We start from the raw sequence: 20456 nt of genomic DNA on the forward strand, positions 1-20456 counted from the left end.
GTAGCGGGAGGGGAAGAATGAAGCGGGGGAAATCGGAGGGGTAGACGAACCATGAGAGATGATGGACTCTGAAAAACAAACAGGGTTCTAGAGGGGAGGGGGGTGGGAGGATGGGTTAGCCTGGTGGTGGGTATTGAGGAGGGCACATTCTGCATGGAGCACTGGGTGTTATGCACAAACAATGAATCATGGAACACTTTATCTAAAACTAATGATGTAATGTATGGGGATTAACATAAGAATAAAAAAATAAAAAAAATAAAAAAAGGAGAAAAATAAAGGATCCCAAGTGTGGACCTAGTTTCTAGGTTCCTAGAATTCCTCCCTGGAGAGAGTTTGACACCTCGCCTCATCTGTATCTGCAAGGCTTGCAGGTCATGGGCATTCTGGGTTCTGAGAAACCACCTTTATGCCGGTAAAGGGCAGGCAGTTAGGACTTGTGCCCAATAGACTGTAGGTGTCAATAAATACCTACTGAGGGAGAGGAGGTGCTCTGGGCTCTGCTGTTTTCCTGTAGGTTTCCAGCATGTCGACTGGTATACTTTTATATGTTGTATAGAAGACAAGCAATTTTTATCTTTCACCATAAATCTAGCTGCTCTAGGGAAGTTGGCTCAGCCTGGGTACCTGGGAGACCTTATCACTGAATCAGCCAGGATGCCAAACGATTTCACTGACCAGGCTCTGTCTCTAACCTGTAGACATGCTATCAGTCCCCTAGCACATTGCTTAAACTTTTCATACCCTAAATTCCCTAATTCCCAAATCTCAGATCTAGCATTCTAACATGTTGCTCACATCTAGAAGAGTCCCAGTTTCTCTATAAAACAGACACATATCCCACTGTGAGCAAGGAGTGAACAAAAACTCCTTCCCCTTCTGCATGATAATCTGACCTTCATTTAATATCCCCATTCTGTTTCCCTGGAAACAGGGAAAGACTGTGTGTGACAACATGTTACTAAATCATGTTGCCTATGGTAAGAACACCCACCGTGACTGGTAAACTCTATCTGGCCTAGAAGGAGGATGGATGAACTATGAATACCTGATGGGGACCCCATCCCTTGGGCTTCCCTGAGTTTGATGACTCCTGTAATTGGCATGTCCATTGCAGGGGCCCTGGAAACTGTGCCAATGAAGTTGTTACAAGAGATATTGGCTCCCATGGGGCATGGAGTTTATAAGGCAGATCAGCTTCTGCAGCTGCCCACTGCGGCTCTTGTCTCCTGACACCTGAGCCCAACTGCTGCCAAGACAGTCCTGTTGGTAAGCCATGGCTCCCATATGGTATCGTCCTGAGTAGATGAGTGTGAAATGTTGCCCACAGCGGTGGTCCTGCAGTCAGAGTGTGTGGTCGAGTCTAAGGAGACTTCCTGTAGGTGTGGCCTCTGTATTTCAGAGCCAGACTATATGAACAACAGTATTGCACCTCTTCTTGTCTTGCCTTTTTCCATCTTCTGCTCTCGTTCTCAACTTCTCTCAGTGACAGAGCAATGATAGTGGTAACAACAGTAATAGCCACTAACATCTGCTGAATGCTCACTATGTGCGAAGCACTATGCTAACACATTCAATCCTCTTAAAATCGTAATTATCTCCCAGATATTAACCCCCAGTATTATCATTTCCATTTTACAGGCTGGGCACAGAGAGGTTAATTAGTTTTGCCAAAGCCACACAGTTAATGAGTGGCAGAGCTGAGATTCAAACCCAGGAGGCTGAGTTCCAGTGCTGAAGCTCTTAACCCTGTTGCTCCACCTTCCAGTGTGCTCAGAGCTTCACTCCAGCTATCTTTCCTGTCACCATTAGATTTCTAGAAGTATGTTCTGCCCCTGCTGCCTTTGTTTTCCCTCCACCCACTTCCTCCCTAACTCCTTGTAATAGGCACTACCTTTACTACTTCCTTAAGTCTGCACCCACAGGGAAAACCAACCATCTCTGCCTTTCTGAGTTCTTCATTCTGCCACGCCTTCCCTTTGGTCTCTCATCACAACCTGACGTGAACCTTTCTGAAACTCCCTTCCTCTGGCCCCTGCACCAGGTCATTTTCAGGGGCAGGCCATGGGGCTGCAGACACGCCTCAAAGCTTCCCTCTCCTGCTTTCACACACCTCCACTCCCCACAGAATTCTCCCTGGAGTGCCATCATGTCCACACTTGCACTCTTCCCTGACACCTCATCTCCGCACAACAAAAGCAATAGAAACACTCTTGCTTTGAAAGTTGACCAGTTGTCCAATCCTATGCTGATCTATCCAAACTTACCTCCCACTCCTCTCGCTGCCCCTTCAAGACCTCCTTTCATGTGCCTCACACCCTTACTGAGACAGTCTCACAACTTGACCCTCAGCCCTCGGCCTTTTATTCAACAGGCTCTGCCTACCTGAAAATCCATCCACGCTCACAACTTCAATAACACGGGTAGTGTTCCCCATTTCACATGCCAAGCTGTACTGCAGGTACTGCACCAAGTCCTTGAGTGCGTGACCTCATGTAGTCCTTATAATAACGCTACAAAGAAAGTATTGTTCAATCCACCTTAAACATGCTGAAAAGTCAGTATGAAGAGTTGAAGCAAATTGCCAAAGATCCCACAGCTTATAAGTGATGGGGATGAATTTAGAATCCAGTGTCCATCTGAACCTAATTCCCATACAATTTGGGCCTCTGCTCCAGGGTTCCCTCTAAGCATGACTTCCCAGATAACTGACAATACTAAGTGTGTGCGGTGCTCTGCACAATGAGCTTGATAGCATCGTCTCAGTCCTCAGCCCTGGGGGTTAGTGGATGCCATCATCACCACCTTTTTGTAGTTATGGAAACAGATAAACGACTTGGCCAGCATCACATAATGAAAACTCAAATGGCATACTGAAGACTCAAATCTAGGTCTGCATGACTCCACAGTGCATGCTTTTAAACCACTATCAAATCATCTCCCAAATACACACTTAAATTTTGGACTATTCCTAGTGACTCAACTCAATCTGAATATCCCCTTGATGTTCTTTCTACAGCATCTCCCACTACTGTGCCTTTTCTTTGGAAACTTTTACTTTCTTCTGACTTCCCACATCTTTACCCCATTCCCCAGATCCCATTCATTCTTTCTTCCCTCAAATAACTCTGAAATATGCCCTTTATTTTCCATTCCTGCTGCTACTCACCCCCCAGCCCCTCCTGTCTATATTACTGCAATCACTTCCATACTGGTCTCCCTGGACTCCAGTTTCTCCCTCATATCAAGCTATTTGCCCTCACTGGGTTCACTGCTTTAATTAATATACTGCTTTCACCATGTCGTTCCCCCAGTCAAAACACTCATGCGCATGCACACACACACACTTTTTGCTGCTGTCATCTACAATGCAAACAAAATCCAGTCTTTTTGTTCTGGCATTCAAGGCACTCCCTCCTTCCTCGACTGGTCCAAATCTGCCTTTCCCTATTATTTCATACCACAGTCCTATACCAAGCATGCTTTCCAGCCATATGCTATTCACCCCCATGCAAATACATCATCCTGTGCTCATTGCCACCCCCATATTTGTGCTCACATCTTTCCCCCTATGATATGCTCCACACCCAAATATCCAAATTATTCCCATCTTTTGAAATGCAATTAAAGTGTCATCTCCTCACAATGCCTTCTTGGACCAACTGAGCCCATACTGATTTCTTTTTTCTCCAAACTCACTGCTCCAGTGCCTACCGCGGGAGTTCACAAACCTAGCCTTATTTCAGAACTATCGGAAATGTTTTTGTAAAAAATATAGCTTCACACACTTTACTCTTAAGATTCTGATTTAGTGGGAGCTCTCTAGGTGATTCTGATGCACCTGCATTTTTATTTAAATGGTTCATGTGAAGACCTATGGCCTATCCACAGTAGGATAGCTGGTATCAGACTTAACCCTACCATCTATAAACTATTTGAAAGCACAGGTCAATAACCAACATAGACCAATCATCCGTGAAGGAAGAGAAGCACACAATGTAAGCCCCCTGTGGAGCAGAGGAATTGGAGCTGAGCAGGGAGCAGCAGTCTTGATGGGTATATAAAAAAAAAACAGAGTTTAGAGTTCAGGGCTGGGAAGGTGGTTGGAATTTCAGTGATAGGAAATTAGGGAAGAGGGAGCTAAGAGAAGGAGCCCTAAAATTCTTCATTAAAATTTCCTTCAGGTCTTTGGCAAAATCCTAAGCTGTGCACATGCAAGGCAAGACTGCAGAAAGTCTAGCAGAGAATGGTTATGGAAAGCAGAGGATACTGAGAGCTGAACAGAAATTTTAGGTTACACAGTGCTGGGGAAATGTTGGGAGCTCTAATACAAACAGTTCAAAGAGACTTTGGTGAACACTCTGGGCACTGAGTTGGGTCCCCAGAAAGACCAGGATATAGGAGTAAGAACCACATCCTAAGAGTAAGGGCTATATCCTAGGATTAATTAAAAGATGGAAGTAGATCTGTCATAGCAAAGCCTAAATCAGGGCTCAATAGGATCAAGATCTGCTAGTAATTTAACTGCATTCCAGAACAAAACTCAAAGTTCAGAAGAAAGTAACCTAATCTGGAGTCTCTACAATGCATCATCTGCAATTTCCAGTATACAAATTACCAGCCATATAAAGATGCAGAGAAAAGTGATTGGTAACCAAAAATTAAAGTCAATATAAACAGACCCAGAGATGACCAGGCTATGAATTAGCAGGTATCACTTTCTAGATAATCATGATTAACATCTTAAAGAGAATAGGAGGGAAAGGGACAAAATGAATTAAAAGATGGAACACTGAAACGGAGTCCAGTTTTCTGTTTCTTGTAGCCATCAGGATATAGTCACATGCTCATGATGCTTAGTACAATATTTTATTCACTTGGTGAGTACCCACTGTATTCCAGACGTTGGATGAGAGACTAATGATAAAAGATCAAGTCAGAGTCCAGTGAGGAAGACAAATGTAATCAATATTCTGTCAATTTTAAGTGTGAAAAGCACTATGAAAAGTGTCTACCATGGGCTGACCACAGAGGAGCACCTGATCCCACTTGGCAGAGGTAGAGGTAGGAAAAGCATGAATGGCTTCCAGAAGGTGGCAACAGCTGAACGACACTTGAAAGACAATAGGCTTTGGTCAGGTGAAGATGTAGATGGGAAGAGCATCTTAATGAGAGGACATAACTTGAGCAAAGGCCTGGAGTCTTCAAACATGGATTAGAGAGGAGGTACACCAAGCTCTAGGGCAGGAAGTGAGAAGTGAGAGGTACTGAGAAAGGATGATAAAAGAGAAGGGAGGGGCCAGGTCACAAAGGGACAACGGTTGAAAGGCCGAGGAACTGCTCTTTGTTTAGTTTGCAGTGGAGAACCACTAAAGGGCAGTAATAAGGTCAGATTTGTTTTTAGCCCTGACTAGGTGTCTACACTGAGGTCCCCAGATAGACAGTGATTTACCTCATTGCAAAGAGGACTCTGAGCCAGCCCTGATCTCACAGAACAAAATCAACTAGCACATTACAGATTTCTCACCAACTGTGGGTTCTCTGTGCCCACCGCCTCCTTCTTTCCCCCCTACACTCCTTGTTCTTATAAACCCTTCAATGTCTGGGTCAAAGAAGATAAATATGAAGGAGGAAATAAAGAACATATGAAAAGTGCCCAGCACAGTGCAAACACATAATAGATGGTGAATGCATGCTAATCCCTTTCTACTTCCCCTGGGTTTAGACAGGATAAGCTGGCAGTCACAAAAAGTAGTGGCTTTCTGATTAGAGAAACCCAGGCTGCAAAACTTCATGCTCCAATCACACACTGCCCTTGAGAATGAGCCATAGCTCAGCTCTGCCTGGAGAATCAGACTCCTGTTAGGCTTTAAAAGGCCACTGTCCTCACGCTTGCCTTCCTCATGCTAAGTGAGGGAATGAAAACTCTCACCAAGTCCACTATTAACATAAATGTTTTCAGACTTTAAATAAGGGGTTTTCTGTATGTTTCATTTCTAGTCTGTTTGCCTGGATAAACCAAATTCCCCGCAGCACTGGCAATATGCATAGTACCCTCCCTGTGGGGAAGAAACGGTCATCCAGGACCCAGCAAGTCAAGCAGATGAGAAACAGAACCCACCAAGCCAGGAGTCAGCCCAGGCAGCCCTGGGATATTGACTCCGAGGGGCCAAATTCCTTCCATCTGAACCACAGATGCTGATAAAATATTCTCAGCAATGGAGTGAGAAAATGTGCTTCACTTACTTCCCAAAATGTAGAATTGAAGAGGTCAAACTCTACTTAATCCAAGCTGAGAAAATAGTGCCCAACTTTATCCCAAAGCTAAATTTAGGCATAAACTGAGATGTGGCCCTTGGCAAGTTAATTTAGATGAGCTAATGCTTGTTCCTGGCATACAGGATGCACTCAGTAAATGGTAACTATTATTGTTACTGCAAAAATGGAGCGTCTGCTGGATGTTCTCATCCAGTCCTCCCACGCATCCTAAAATCGGCTGTGCCAATCACTTGCACATCTGGGGAAAAAATTCCACACGGGCTAAGGAGGAGGTAGCCCTCCCTTCAGGGGTCCCTATCTGGCAGAAGGGGGCGGCTGCCGTGCTGAAGCCATGTGTGCTAGGTGGGCTTGAGCTCCAGCTGAGGAAGAAAGCTGGCACACACCCCTCCTTTTCCCTTCCACCCTCTTCCAGCAGCTTCAGCAGTGGGGCCCGGGGAAGGCAAGGGGTGGCACGGGAGCCAGGCTCAGGCACATCCAGGAAGAGAGGCTTGGTCACGCTTCCTGCTCCCAGACCCCACCTGGTAGAGCACACCCTGCAGGTGCTCAGGAAGAACTCAGAGAATGAAGAGCCCAGTCACTCCTCAAAACCCTCTATTTCTTTAACAATCTCATTCAGGGGACTGTGGAGAATTCCGGTGTTCAGATAGTGCCAGTTGTCCCCACGAGCAGGGCAGAAATGCAATAGAGACCACTCATGGTCTAATGCTTTTAGTAGCCTTGATCACCACTCCTCTCACGCTCCTGTGCCTTCAAAGAAATTTATACTTACATTTAATTTAGTCACCCATCCTTCTCCCAAAATGTTTTTGGGATTTCTTTCCACCCTCCCCCAATCCTACTGTCCTGATGTGAAGGCCTCGTGGTTCCCTTAGCTCCCTTTCCTCTCCAACATCTAATCGGGCACCTGGTCCCACTTTCTCCAGAGTTTGCCCTTTTCCTTTCCATTCCACTGCCACCTCATCTGCTCATACTTGGATTCGTCTAAAAGGACCAGAACTGGGGGCCCTGCTTCCCAATCTCTTTGCGCATTGCTAGATGAAAGTTGCTAAAACCCCAGTTTTTAAGGGAGAGCCCTAGAGTGGTGTCCCTTGAAGCCACTCAGCAGTAGGTGGTGCTCTTGTGTCAGCTCAGAGCACTCAGGGTTCTGCTCCATCAGGCAGCCTAGTGAGTACGGACTGTTGCACAGTCCACTTTTTATTTGGCACTCACTGTGTGCCTCTGGGGAACACTAAGGTATCTAAGACACCGGGCCTGACCTCCAGGAATTTGCAATATCTTTGAGGAAAGAGACCTCTGAGTGTAAATCTACAATACAAGATGAGTTGGAATAGTCCAGTTTGAGGGGGGATAGATAAGGGCTATAGGAAGATGCCCAGAGGAGAGAAAGACCACTTCCAAGAGGGAAGAGTGAGTGAAGTAGTATTTGAGTAGACCTTCTGCTTAGGTAAGGTTTCAGTTGGCAGAGTGGGAGGGAGGTTGATAGAAACAAAGGCGTGAGAAGGTGGGACTGTGCAAAGCATAGAGGAGGATGTCCTGAAGATGGGGCCTGAATGCCCAAGTCCATTCTCACTCCCCATTCCAGGCCCTTCTAGTTTGCACCTCTTCCTGACACCTCATGACAAGGGTGAGCTCCCTGGGGAAACCTCCTTAGGTCAAGACAAGTACCACTCTAAGGTGGGACCAGTCAGTCTGCTGAATCTGCATGGACGAAACCAAACATTCCTTTTTTTCTTGGTACCAAGAAAGGGCATATCTTCTCTCACCACAACAGTAACCATCCCCATAGCAGGGCCTTTCTTGTCCTGAAAAGGCTCTCTGAGAAAAGCTGGAGGTGAGCTGAAGAGTAAGAGAGTGGGGTTTCTTAGTGAACATGGACTGGGGAACATGGGTGGGGAAGAGCCTTTCTGGGATTCCAATAAAGACAGGTTTCCTCCAAGGGAATTAATGTTCCTTCGCATGAGTTTTCTGACTCTCTAAGATAAGACCACAGAGCTTTGGCTCTGCTTGGGAATCATCTCAGGGAAAGCCATGGGACACAGGGATGCAGCTTTGCCCATGAATATCCCTGACCTGGGCACACAAAACTCTGGATACCAGAAACCTGTCAACTCAGCACTTCCATACTAGAAAAGTCTCTCTATGCATACATGTGAGAAGACATCCTCTTCCAATCACATATGAGACAGAGCCTTACTCTATTTGAATAAGAGAACATAATTCTCTGGATGGGCAAATACCTTGGAGTTTCAGACTGGCTAACTTGAACTACAAGAAGCAAGTCCACCTACACACACGAAATCTTCTTCTCACTTGTGCCAAGTGGGATCAAGAGGGATCAAGTGGGATCAAGGGATCAAGCTGCAGACCCCTCCCTATCCCTTTTCATATTTGAAAAACTGGTCCCAGGAATGCCAGGTTGAAGAGTTTAGAGCCCACATCAAGTAAAAATAGGCCAGGAGTAGTGATGGAAGTTCATCTGAAGCAGAAAAGACTGGGAAGGTCCATGAGGACTGTCTCCAAGTCATGAGAGGGCTGCCCTCCAGAAGGAAGAAACTAGTTCTGGGAGACCCTCGGGCAGACCTGGGACCACATGGTAGAAGCTCCAGGAAGACAGATTCTGCCTGGTGGCAGGAGGCCTTTCTAACAAACAGTGCTGTGTTATGGTGAAATAGGCTGCTTCCCAGAGCTGTGGCTTCCTTGTCAGCTAGGGAAGCTCTGAGGAAGGGATTGGACCCTCCGACTCAAAGATTCTAGCACTTTAAGATGCTCCCAGCAGGGCCTGAACTGTTCACCAGATTCCAGCTTTCCTCGTGTCCCCTGGTCACTCAAGAAGTGGTGTGACTAGATTTCCAACCCCCTGTTGTAACTCCTGGTAATGCACATGGCATGGACATCACCCTCCTGCATTCCTCCCCAGGGAACCTGAGCTCCAGGCTCTGTGGAAAGTGGCTGTTCCCAGAACGCACCCTGTACTTTGAGGCTGCTATGCCTTTGCTCATGCCCTGTCCTCTTCCTGCACCCCAACTTCGGCTGCATATTTCCATCTATGTTGTCTACCTAGCCGTGACAGGTACCTGGATGGACTGGCTCTATGCGGCCAGTGCCCCCTGCTCCAACGTGGTCAGGCCTGACTGGAGCTCATCTGCCAGTTGCCTGCCCCAGCACAATAATTGGCACTTGTTTAATTGGCTTATCTTCAGCAACAGTGTCTAAGATCTTGCCATCTGGGTCACATGCTTCCATCTCCCTTTCCTTCTACTGGCAGTAGATCTGGTATCTACTATTCACTGACTAGTTCCTTCTCAAGACCCCTTCCTGGTTTCTCCAGGCACCAGGTACCTACCTCCCCTACACACTTTGCTGCCGCGTGCTGCCCACTGTCTGCTCCAGCACCCTTGCTGTGGATGATGGTGTGCTCTCTGCCCTCCCTCCCCCGCCCCAGCAGGCCTCCCCATGCCTCTCTTCCACTTCAGATCCCATCTATGTACGTGGCCCACCTTGAGTCTACCTCCACAAACCCACCATCTGTTGGGCACCTACTGGACTCTGGGCATGTTAGATGCTATATACATATTTTCTTTAATCCATACCAATCCTAAGGCATTTATTAAAATCTACATTTTATTGATAAAGAAGCTGCTCACAGAGGGTAAACTGGACACTTAGAGCCATTCAGCTCACCAGGGGCTAGGCGGGGATTCAAATCCTGGTCTCTGATTGCACAGTCAGCGCTTTTTCTAGAAGCAGTTGCTGGGTCTTCTGGCCTTTTCTCTTTCTCCCCTCCCGAGGAAGCCTGAATCACCTGGAGCCCTCCCTTAGCTCCACCCAAAGAAGGAAGCAGGACCACAAGAGGGAAGAGAAACAACAGGTTCAGAGAGAATGAAGCAAAAAAGAGTGGGGTGAGTGTAGGCTGGAGGGGGTGAAAGCACATGGAGGAGAAAGGTCACAAATGGGAAAGGAAGAAGGGTTCAGGGGAGTAAAATAGAAGATGAAGGAAGGAAAGAAGGTGCATTCTGCAAAGTAAAATGCCTTGATAAAGGTCTCTACTGTAGAGATTCAATTTGTTTTTCCACTTAATAACTTGTACCTGAATGTCTTTTTGTTCTTCAAAAAATGGTACTTAAGTCATTCCCTCCACTTCCCCTACTGGGGCAGAGCTGACATGTTACCTTTCTTCTTGGGCCACCCCCACTCTCTCCCCACTACACACTAGCCCCCCGCCCCAAACCCTAACTCCTGCCCAGTAAGCAACAGAGACCTAGATATCTAACCAGGCTCTAACCACTAGAGTGGGCACTATTTCTGTGTCATCCTTTTCTTACAAGGTATCAGGAATCACATCAGTGCTGAGCCTGATTTTCCCTAAGCTTCCCTACATGATTCCTCCTATCCAGGGCTTGGGTGGGAGACAGGGTCCGCAGCACGTAGCAGAGGACCTGGCACGTGGGAGACACTCAACGTCTGCTGACCGATGAGTGAATCAATGATTCTCAGTTATTTCCCTGTACCTCACACAACTTCTGTCTCCGATCAGGACCTTCTCTTTCTAGCTCACCTAAATTGGTACAGACAGAATCAGAGTGACAACCTGGATTCTGGAAACATTGTTAACATAGTGTCCGTGTTCTCAGTTCTAAGGGGTCACTATGGGGCCCACAGTTCTGTAGGGTCCATTCATAAGTAGAGGCCACATATGTAGGCTATTCACATATGGCTGTCTGGTCTCGCCCTTTGCAGCCCACGTGGGAGACCTGGGAGGGATCTAAGTCCTCCACCCCCACCCCCTGCCTAGAGTTCCTCCCAGTCCTGCCTCTGATCTGCTCTCCACACCCACAGGCCTCATGTAGGCCTGTGACCGCCACATACAGTGGGGCTGAAAACGCAGGAGAGGGAGAAAGGATGGGAGGAGGAGAAAAACAGCTTTGGGAGAGAACACTCACACATGCAGCCTGCAGAACACTGTGAGTTGGATTATTTTTGGAATCTAATGTTTCTAATGTTCAAGGGGAGGAAATAAGAAAAAGTAAGTAGAGATTCCCAGGACCAGCAGGCTGGAAATAATACAGGACACTGTGTCCTGTGTAGGGGTGGGATGCAGACACACTTCCTCACCCTGAGCCCAGTCAGTGGGGGGTGCAGGGGGCGGTGGTTTAGGCCCCAGGAGGAGGAGGGAGGGTAGGAACAAGAGGGCACCGAAGCCTTTTTCTAAAAAAAGCAGGAAATTACAAACAGCCCAGTAAAGACCTTGCCCTCTGGCTGCCCCAAGGTTGCAGCTCTTTGAAGCCCCCCTCCCAACAAGAAGGGCTCAGGGGACTGAACCACAGACACTTGTCAGCATGCACCCTGGAGGCCTGTCCAGGGCTTGCCCTTTTACCACAGCAGTGGTGAGGACCCTCCAGTCCTCCCCAGCCCCTCTGGCCATCTCCTAGGTGGCTGGCTGGCCTGTGTGCCCTTTCTCCTGCAGGGCAAGGTCAGCGTGTGTGCGTGTGCATGTGTGTATGTGTGTGTGTGTGTGTGTTGGAGGAGGGGGTGGAGCCCTAGCCTCAGGGCAGAGGGCTCAACCTCCCTACGCTGCCCACCTGAACTCTCTCCCAGGCACACTGCCCAGCCTCACCAAGTCTCAGCTCTCCCATCTATGAAATGATGCCCATATTCGCACCTGCCTGGCCCTGCCACACAGAGTAGATGGGAGACCAAATGATGTACCACCAACTGGATGACTCTGGGTGGGTCCCTACTCTGGGTCAAAGTTTGCTGTATAAAAGGAAGGGCTGGACCACAAAACCTCTAAGGTCAGGGGTGTGAGAGCACTTGAAAAACCAACATTCAAAAACAATATTCTGTATTATAATTGCTACAATGGCACTTCAATTTAACAAATGAGTGTGGAGTCATGCTCACTGCTGGCTTGGGGGCATGGGGGTTGGAAGTGTGGCGAAGAGAAGCAGCAGTGGGCCAGTGTCTGGCAGGAAGGAGAGGCAGAGGAATTTCTCCACAAGTGGTCCTCCTGGTTCTCATCACTCCAGGCGGGATGAAACTTTGGGTCTTGCTTTGGGCCCTGGGGTATGATCAAAACTGTTTATACCTTGAAGGGAGAGGGCAGGAAACAGCAGTGGATATTTTGCCCAGGGACAGGGCATCCTGGGGATGTCCTGAATTACTAATGCGGTTAACAGGACATACAAAGAGCAAAACACAATAAGCATGTAACCCTTAGCACAGTGCCCTGCTGCCTGCCACGATGCCTTTCACCCAGTGGGCCCCACTAATATTTTCTCATGGTAACATGAAAGTAACATTATTTTGTTTGTACAGAACTCCAAGAAAATCAAAATGCATAGATGTGTTTCTTGGATGGACTGTTGGGAGTGTTTCTGGCCTCAAGTTTGCAGGAGAATAAGACAAATACACTCTTAGCTATAATGCAAAGCAGAAGGTGACAAATGTCTCAGATATAGAAGGTGTATGGGGAGGGGGTAATCCCATCCCCCTGGGGGAATCACTTTCCTCTGGGACTGTTTTCCCAGAGACCTTTCCTAGGGCAGCTCCCCCCAACCTGGACCCAGCAGATAGGACCCCCATTTGACTTAGGTGCTCTTCTCTGTACCTCAGCCAAGGGCATCACACAACCTAGTGATCTCTGGGGGCCCCTGTGAATGTACATCCTAATTGCCGACTTCTCTCAAAACTCAATTCTTGATTTTGTTTCATTTAGGGATCACCGAAAATTATCTAGAGCAAGTCCATTTGGAAGACAGCATCAACGATGCTCTGCGTGGTCTTGGCAGGCCGCCAATGATTGAAGAGGAAGGCATGACTGACCCAGCCACAGGGGAATAGAAGGGAAGCCCAGCGCTGGCGCCTCCACACACCACCCCATTTGATTCTCATAGTAAGCCGGGGCAGCAGCTCAGGCTGCTTTTTTTTAAGCAAGACTAGAACTCAACAGATGATCGTTCTATTTGCTGAGAAAAACTTCTATTCCATCACTAAACAAGGTGACAACCTTGAAGACAGAAGAGCCTACTGTAGATTTTTGGGGAGAATGAATAGCAAAAAGGCAAAAATTATTACAGAACTGCTGAGCTATAAGGAGGCTTAGATATCATTTGTAGGGCAAGCCTAAAAGAAGGAGGAATGGCAGGCATGTTTGGCCAGGGTGGGTGGGCTCTTTATCAAACTTCACCGATCTGGAGATTCTTTTTTTTTTTTTTAACATTTTATTTATTCATTTGAGAGAGAGACTGAGAAAGAGCATGAGTGGGTGGGGGAGGGGCAGAAGGAGAAGCTCCCTACTGAGCAGGAAGCCTGATGTGGGGCTCCATCCCTGGACCCCAAGATCGTGACCTGAGCCGAAGGCAGATGCTTAACAGAGTAAGCCCTCCAGGCGTCCCTCAATCTGGAGATTCTGATGTATCCCCTGACAAGCCTGATCTCTACCACCATCGCCACCCTAGCCTCTACCATGACCACACACGTGCTCTGACACACGACTTCTTCTTTTGAAAGACATTTTCACGGAGAGAAAGTGTTGTTCATGAGGACAGTGTGGTGTAGAAGCAGAAGAAAAGTTGTAAGCCACTGAGCTAATCTAAATTCTCCATCTTCATTTTTTGGGGAACATAATTTGAGGTCAGAGATTAAAGATGTGCCTATTGGAAGTCAGAGATTAAAGATGTGCCTAGGGTCTCCCAACTGGTGGAGTGGCACCTCAGCATAAATCTGAATCCCAGTCAGCTCTCTTGCAGCCCAGACATGGCACCCTTAGGTGTGCACAGAATTTCAGCATGCAAGAATGAACATGCAGGAAGGCATTTAGAATTCGGTTCTCCAAAGGGAGCTTTCCCACAGGCAGCGTGGTGAGGCCAGTCTCCTCGAAGCAATTGCGACGGTCTCCTGTGAGCACATGCCTTGGTCGCAGAGGAGGTGGGCACCTAAATACCCTCATGACTGTGGTGCTAAAAGTCTGTTCTGGAGCATGTTCCAAGCACAGCTTTACACAGGAAACAACCCTGTGCTGCATAAACCAATAATGAGCATGATTCCAACACTGGAAGCCCTGCGGGGTAGCCTTGTGCACTCTTTAGGGAATTCTCCCACAAGGGGGTGGGAATATACTTCTTTCTGGAATGGCTTTGGGCAAGACTAGAACATGGGCCTCCTGGGTAGACATCAGGATTTATTTAGAAGCAGAGTAGGTGAAGGTTTCTGTACCAGTTAAGTCAGTCACACACTGGAGGCTTTTGAGGCACTTCTTTCCTGCAAAGACTAGAAGACTGTGGGCCTTCTGCACACCGCAAGGTGGATGGTGAGGCAGCTTCCATATTTTCTGATACACGTCATTGGCATTGGCACATTGCTGGGCATCATGAAGTCACAATGGCTGTCACCAGGATGACAAGGCTGGGTTCCTCACAGTGTGTGGGAGGTAGACTTTCCGATCTCAAGGTCTTTTCCAGCTCTGCCATTCTAAGATGTGCCCTAGGCACCCAGGAAAGGTGCGGTGGGGTGGGGGGTGGGGGCAGCTAGGGAGGATCCTCCACTGGGCAGCAAGAGGACGAGGAACAAGTCTACTTAATGCTCTTAATACCACAAACTGCCCGCTACTGGGGAAGAGGCCTCCCTTCTCTCCAGTAGCGGGATGTGACTGCAGGGCAGACGCCTCCATCACACAGGGTCCCAGGCAGCTGTGGGCACAATCAGCTGTGAGACAGGTCTGCAAAGAGAGCCCTAATCTGCATCTGCTAATGAGGAGTGACCCGCCTGTGGTCTGTGAGCACAGTGGAGGACAGGCCCATTAGTCACAGACTGGAGAGCACAGGACCAAGGCACAGGGCACCCAACAAGATGCACTGTGTACTACTTGAATCACCTCTGAGATGTCCAGTCCTCCCACAGGTTGCCATTAAGCCTTCCCTATCATTCCTGAGCTGCAACATTCCCTCTTCTCTAAAAACTCCCCAGTCGTGGAGGCTGTGCCTAGGATAGGGGGTGCACACCGGAGATGTAAGTAATAATAACTAGGAGTTTGTGACAGCTTGCTGTTCCAGGACAGAAATTCTAGCCTACTCATCTTTATCCAAGTGCCTCATTTTGGGCTCATGGCAGCTGCTCAATGGAAGTTTATGAAATGAATGGGTGGCCCACCTTATGAATTATCTGTGGAAGTGTCCCCCCTCCCGAAATGTTTGATTGCAGAGAAAATGGCTCCCTCCCCACCCCACTCCCAAGGTGAGGAAGGGTCATTTCAGAGGTCAGGGGGAAGTGGGGAGAGATGGCTTCACTCCCCAAGGCCGGCTGGTAAATGGGGAGCAACACCTATTATTCAAGCCCTGGGAAACAAGCTGTCACCCACAGGGCCAGCAGGGGGACTGCACTCACCCGTTCACAAAAATAGTAGCTGGGCGAGCACCAATCGAGTTTCCCAGATCCGGAATTGCAGGCCTCCAACAGGCCTCCCACCAGAAAGGAGGCTAAGATGTGGCTCATGCAGTAACTATTTCCTCACACTCTTGTTTAGATGTGGATCCACGCACACAACCCTAACCCCAAACCGCCACCCTCCTCACCCTCTTTCAAAAACACCAAATAAGTCAAGGGCTGAGACACTCGGTTCTGCACAGATATTTTAAATTAATCTTGAAGCAACTTAAAAGGACTGTTTTTCTCTCCTGCCCCACACCCAGCACATTTTCTGTGGCAGCTAGGTCAAGCCTGAGCCACATTTTCATCACTGACTCAATATCAAAATATTCCTGGGCTGTCTTCTTCCCATCCTCCCTTCACTGCCCCTGTTTCATTTTTGATATTCTCTCCCCCGCCTCTACACACACATCACAGACACACACACAGACACACACACACACACGCCTTTTTATGGTATGAACACACCTGGGACATGGATCCTAAACTTAGAGTCCTGCATAGAACTGAGGGATTGTGTACTTGGATAGGAAAAAAATACGCCTTGATTTTCACTAACCTTTAACTGAAATACAGCATTCCCTTTGATTATGAATGTAGGCAGCAAACTACATTAATGTTAGCAATAGTCATGCCTCTGACAGCAATAGAAACACACACATGTTGCCCTGAAATGTCATATATGCTCATCAGTACTTCAAAATTATGGTAGTTATAGGACTTCAAATAGAGCTTGTTATTTAACGTGTTCCTAAGCCAGTGTAAAAGTTACTGTTGTTTTTAAAAATGCAATAACTGTACTTCAATAATTATTTTCCAAGCCTATATATTATTTTGTACCTTTACAAATGTTATTCTGAGAAGGGTCCATAGCACAGAAGGTTAAGAGCCCCTGCTGTCCAGTGGACATTCAAAGGTGGGATTTGAGACTGTCCCCAGAGTCCCCGGGGCGTGGGCCAGCGGGCTCAGGGCTTGACAGGCAGTGCTCAGCAATAGCATGAGGCAGCTCCTGGGAGCAGACAGCTGGCACGGCTGCTGGGTCAGAGTTTGGGGGGGCTTCGGACATAGACCCAGTACTGGCTCTGCCTGACCCACAGTGTGATCTTGGGCAAGCCACTTCATCTGTCTGAGCTTCCAGTGCCTGTCAGCATCCATTCTGAGCGTTCCTGGACTGTGAAATAGGGACAATACTATACCATAAGAATCTTGTGAGCATGAATTGAGACGATACAATGTGTGGCAGAAATGACTGCTTAGTTGACCCGTGCCTGGCCGACTCTAGAAGGTCAGCCTTCCTTCCCTACCTGGGGATTTCTGAGGCTCAGGTGTTCTGTTTTGTTTGTTTTTGAGACAGGCACTATCTGTGCCCCATGAAGGCTTCCCATAACCTTGAGCTTCAGGGATGCGGTGAAATGCCTCCAACAAAACACTTCTAGGCAGACCTGAGTCCCCTGCCCTCCCCTTCTGACCGTGGCTCACTGAAACAGGCTCCCGCGCCAGACTGCAAAGCAGATTCCCTGCCCCAGAGCAGAAGAGACCGCAAGCAAGAAGGAGACGTCCAGACCTTTCCAATATTGGCCACAGGAGCCAAAGTACCTGCCGCTGGCTTCACAGAGCAGCTGCTTCTGACCTGGTGTCTCTCCTCATTTGGTGAGCAGTGACAGGGATTCTGTAGTCCCAGGGGCCCCTCCCAGGGTGGGGCAGGGCCAGGGTTGGACCTCGGCTGCCAGGCCCCTGGGCAAGGAGGCGTCAGGAAGGCCGGGGGAGACCTCAAAACTCCTAAGGTTGTGCCAGAAACCCCTCTACATGTCCCTTCCAAAAACTGGCTTAAATTTTGTGGAAAGCGGCTATGCAGTCTTTAAAAATCACATATGTTGGTTTTCATCTGATTTTATAAAAGATTAGAAAATATAAGGAGAAATTAAAATCAACCATAAGCCTGGCCCCTTGAAATCAAAACTATTAGCACTGTGGTGAGTTTTTTCCCATTTATACCTGTGTTAGCACTCTCACATAAATTGGGATCATAATCATATACAGTTTTGTAGCCTGATTTCATTACTTACAAATACCTAGAGACATTTTCAATACAGGCTCTTAAAAGACACAAAACCATTATGTCAGACGCTGTCGGTAAAACTCACAGGTGACTGAGATGTCCTGGTATCGCTAAGACTAGTATTATGCATTTAAATATAAGTTCCCCCCAGAAAACTGATAGGAGGAAAACCCATTTCACTCTTCTTAAAGTGCATATTATGTATGAAGTAAACTCCCTTCTTTAGCTTGGAGAGAATCTAGAGAAGATACTTTTGTGTCTTTGGCAAATAGGCACGATCCATCTTTCTTTTTCACTTTCTCATATGTCCCCTGATAAGGGGAAAGCTTTGAAAAGTCACTGCTGGAAAAATGGGGTCTCGCTTGAGAAAGTACTCAGCAGCTGAGGAAAAACCTCCAGAAAGAAGTGGTATGGAAGGAAGAGCCCTGAACTTCAAAGGGAAGAAAGCGGGATTCATATGTCAAGTCTGCCATTAAAGCCCCAAGATCAAAGAGCACCCGTTTCCCTGCATGTCAGCTGAGGCACCACCACCCACCTCAAAGGATCAAAGGGCCGCACAGATTAAATAAGAGGCCGCCTGTGAAAGCACTTGGTCAATGGTAAAGGACACTGCAGGACAGTAATCACCAAGTCGTAACAGTATTATTATTGCTGTTGCTCAGCCGACTTGCCCCACTCGCTGCATGTCCTGACAGGGGCAGAGTGCCCCGGTGTACAAGTGTGGACTCTGGAGCCACCTCGCATGGCTCAGGTTGGCTGTTATTTACCTTTCTGGTTTCCTCATCTGTAAAACGGGATAATGATAATACACCTACCTCATAAGATTGTTGAGATGTTTAAAATAAGTTAATTTACACGTGGTGCTTACGACAGTACCTGGCACATAATAAACACTATGTAAGGGGAGCATTAAAAAGCCAGTGATCAATGACCAAATATATGATTAAAGTAAATCAGCCAAAACCAGTAAGCACATTTTTTTTTTTTTTTGAGAGAGAGAGAGAGAGAACACACACAAGTGGGGGGGGAGGGGCAGAGGGAGAGGGAGAATCTCAAGCAGGCTCCACATTCAGCATGGGGCCCCACAGGGGGCTTGATCCCACAACCCTGAGATCACCACCTGAGCCAAAATCAAGAGTCAGCCGCTCAGCCGACTGAGCCACCCAGCTGCCCCCAGTAGGTACATTTTTTAAAGCTTTCCAAGGAAGTATTATTCATCAGGAAGTTGTACTAGCAGCCTCCATAAGCTCCCCTAAAAAGCTATGGGCCCCCTCTCCCCAAGCTCCACTTGGGTTTGGCGGCTCCCCTCCTACCTTCTCGGCATCCTGCTCGAAAAGCCGCAGCTGGAAGCACTGGTCCAGCTTGAGCTTGCGCACGTGCCACATCTGGTGCAGGTGCTGCCGGGTGGAGTGCAGCTTGTCCAGGAGGCTGGTGATCTTGGGCACCAGGCTCTGGAAGTCGGCGCTGCCCGGGATGCAGTTGCGCCCCGAGAACCCGTCGCTGCAGCGGATACACTGCAGCAGCCGCTGCCCCTCCCGGTCCAGCTCCTCCACGGGGGCCTTCAGCACCTTCTTCTTGAGCTGTGTGTGCTCGTCGATGAGCCGCCGGGAGCCTTCCACGTCCACCGGGAACTCCTTCCGGGCCAGCATCTCCTGCAGGTCCTCGAGGCGGGACAGCAGGTGCACAGCACTGTTGAAGAACTCCTCCAGGGAGAGCCGCAGCTCGATCCACTCCTCGTGGTTGTAGTCCAGGGAGCCATCGAACTCCTCGGTCAGCTGGGAGGGGTCCACCAGCTTCGTGAGGCCCTCCACGGACACCATGCTTGTCTGGGAGGGGCAGACACAGAGAGGGGGACTCAGTGATGTGGGGCGGGCAGGGCAGTGGTAGGCAGAAGGCAGGAAGTCAAGTGGAAAGGCTGAGATAAATCCACACATTAATGACCACAGCGTGCCTCAGAAAGGGCGAGTGGGAGAGCATGCAGGAGCCGCAAACCAGCCAGGGTCAGCATTTCAACAGACTGGCTAAGAGTTCAGGACAATCTCTCGAGCCTCTTATTCCTTCCAAGACTCACTGGTAAGGCCACAGTACCCAAGGAATCCTGAAATATCAGCCCCTGCCATCCTGCATATCATAGGATAGGTGAAGAAGCAGAAGTGAGAAATGTGTGGGTAGCAGAAGGGGAAAGGAAAGGGTGTGCGAAGAGAGAGGTCTGGCTCACCTCGAAGATGAATTTGGAGCTGCCGAAGTTGGTCTTCTGCTTCTGCCAGAAGTTGTCGGGTTTGATGATGAGGGCCACATGGATCTCGGCTGGAAAGGCTTCCTGCAGCGTCTTGAGGAGGGGCTTGATGAGGTCCCACTTGGAGCCCCGCATGTCGATGATGACGGTGAAGCCACGTTTGCACACGTCCTCACTGTGGGGAGATCAGAGGTCAGGCATGGTCACTCTGGGTGGATGAGACTTTGGGGAACACAGTCAAAAAGCATCCCAGAAACCTGCATTCCTTTTAATCTGGACACCCCTCCAACTTCACACCATGTCTCCAGTGCAAAATGCACTGCCTCAGAAAACCTTTCCAGATTAACCCCATCTGACCAAGGGCATTCTGGCTTCTCCCAGCACTTAGCAAGTAACTCAGCCTTCCCTACAGTCAGTTGTACTTGTTTGGATGTTTACTATTCCAGCGTTCATAATTGT

At 48.3% G+C, this 20456-nt stretch overlaps 1 protein-coding gene across 1 annotated transcript in view; it reads right to left on the reverse strand.

Moving 5' to 3' along the window:
• The window catches only part of KALRN (kalirin RhoGEF kinase), a 535107-nt gene that overhangs the window by 376398 nt on the left and 138253 nt on the right, over positions 1-20456 (reverse strand). Inside the window, exons 4-5 of the mRNA XM_081815029.1 lie at positions 19980-20172; positions 19075-19587 (exon numbers count right to left, since the gene is read on the reverse strand). Coding sequence (XP_081671155.1) covers positions 19075-19587; positions 19980-20172 — 706 coding nt within the window. The remainder of the gene's footprint in view (positions 1-19074; positions 19588-19979; positions 20173-20456) is intronic.

The sequence above is a fragment of the Leptonychotes weddellii genome, chromosome 1 (assembly GCF_054177405.1).
Source record: "Leptonychotes weddellii isolate Sample4059 chromosome 1, ASM5417740v2, whole genome shotgun sequence".
NCBI lineage: Eukaryota > Metazoa > Chordata > Mammalia > Carnivora > Phocidae > Leptonychotes > Leptonychotes weddellii.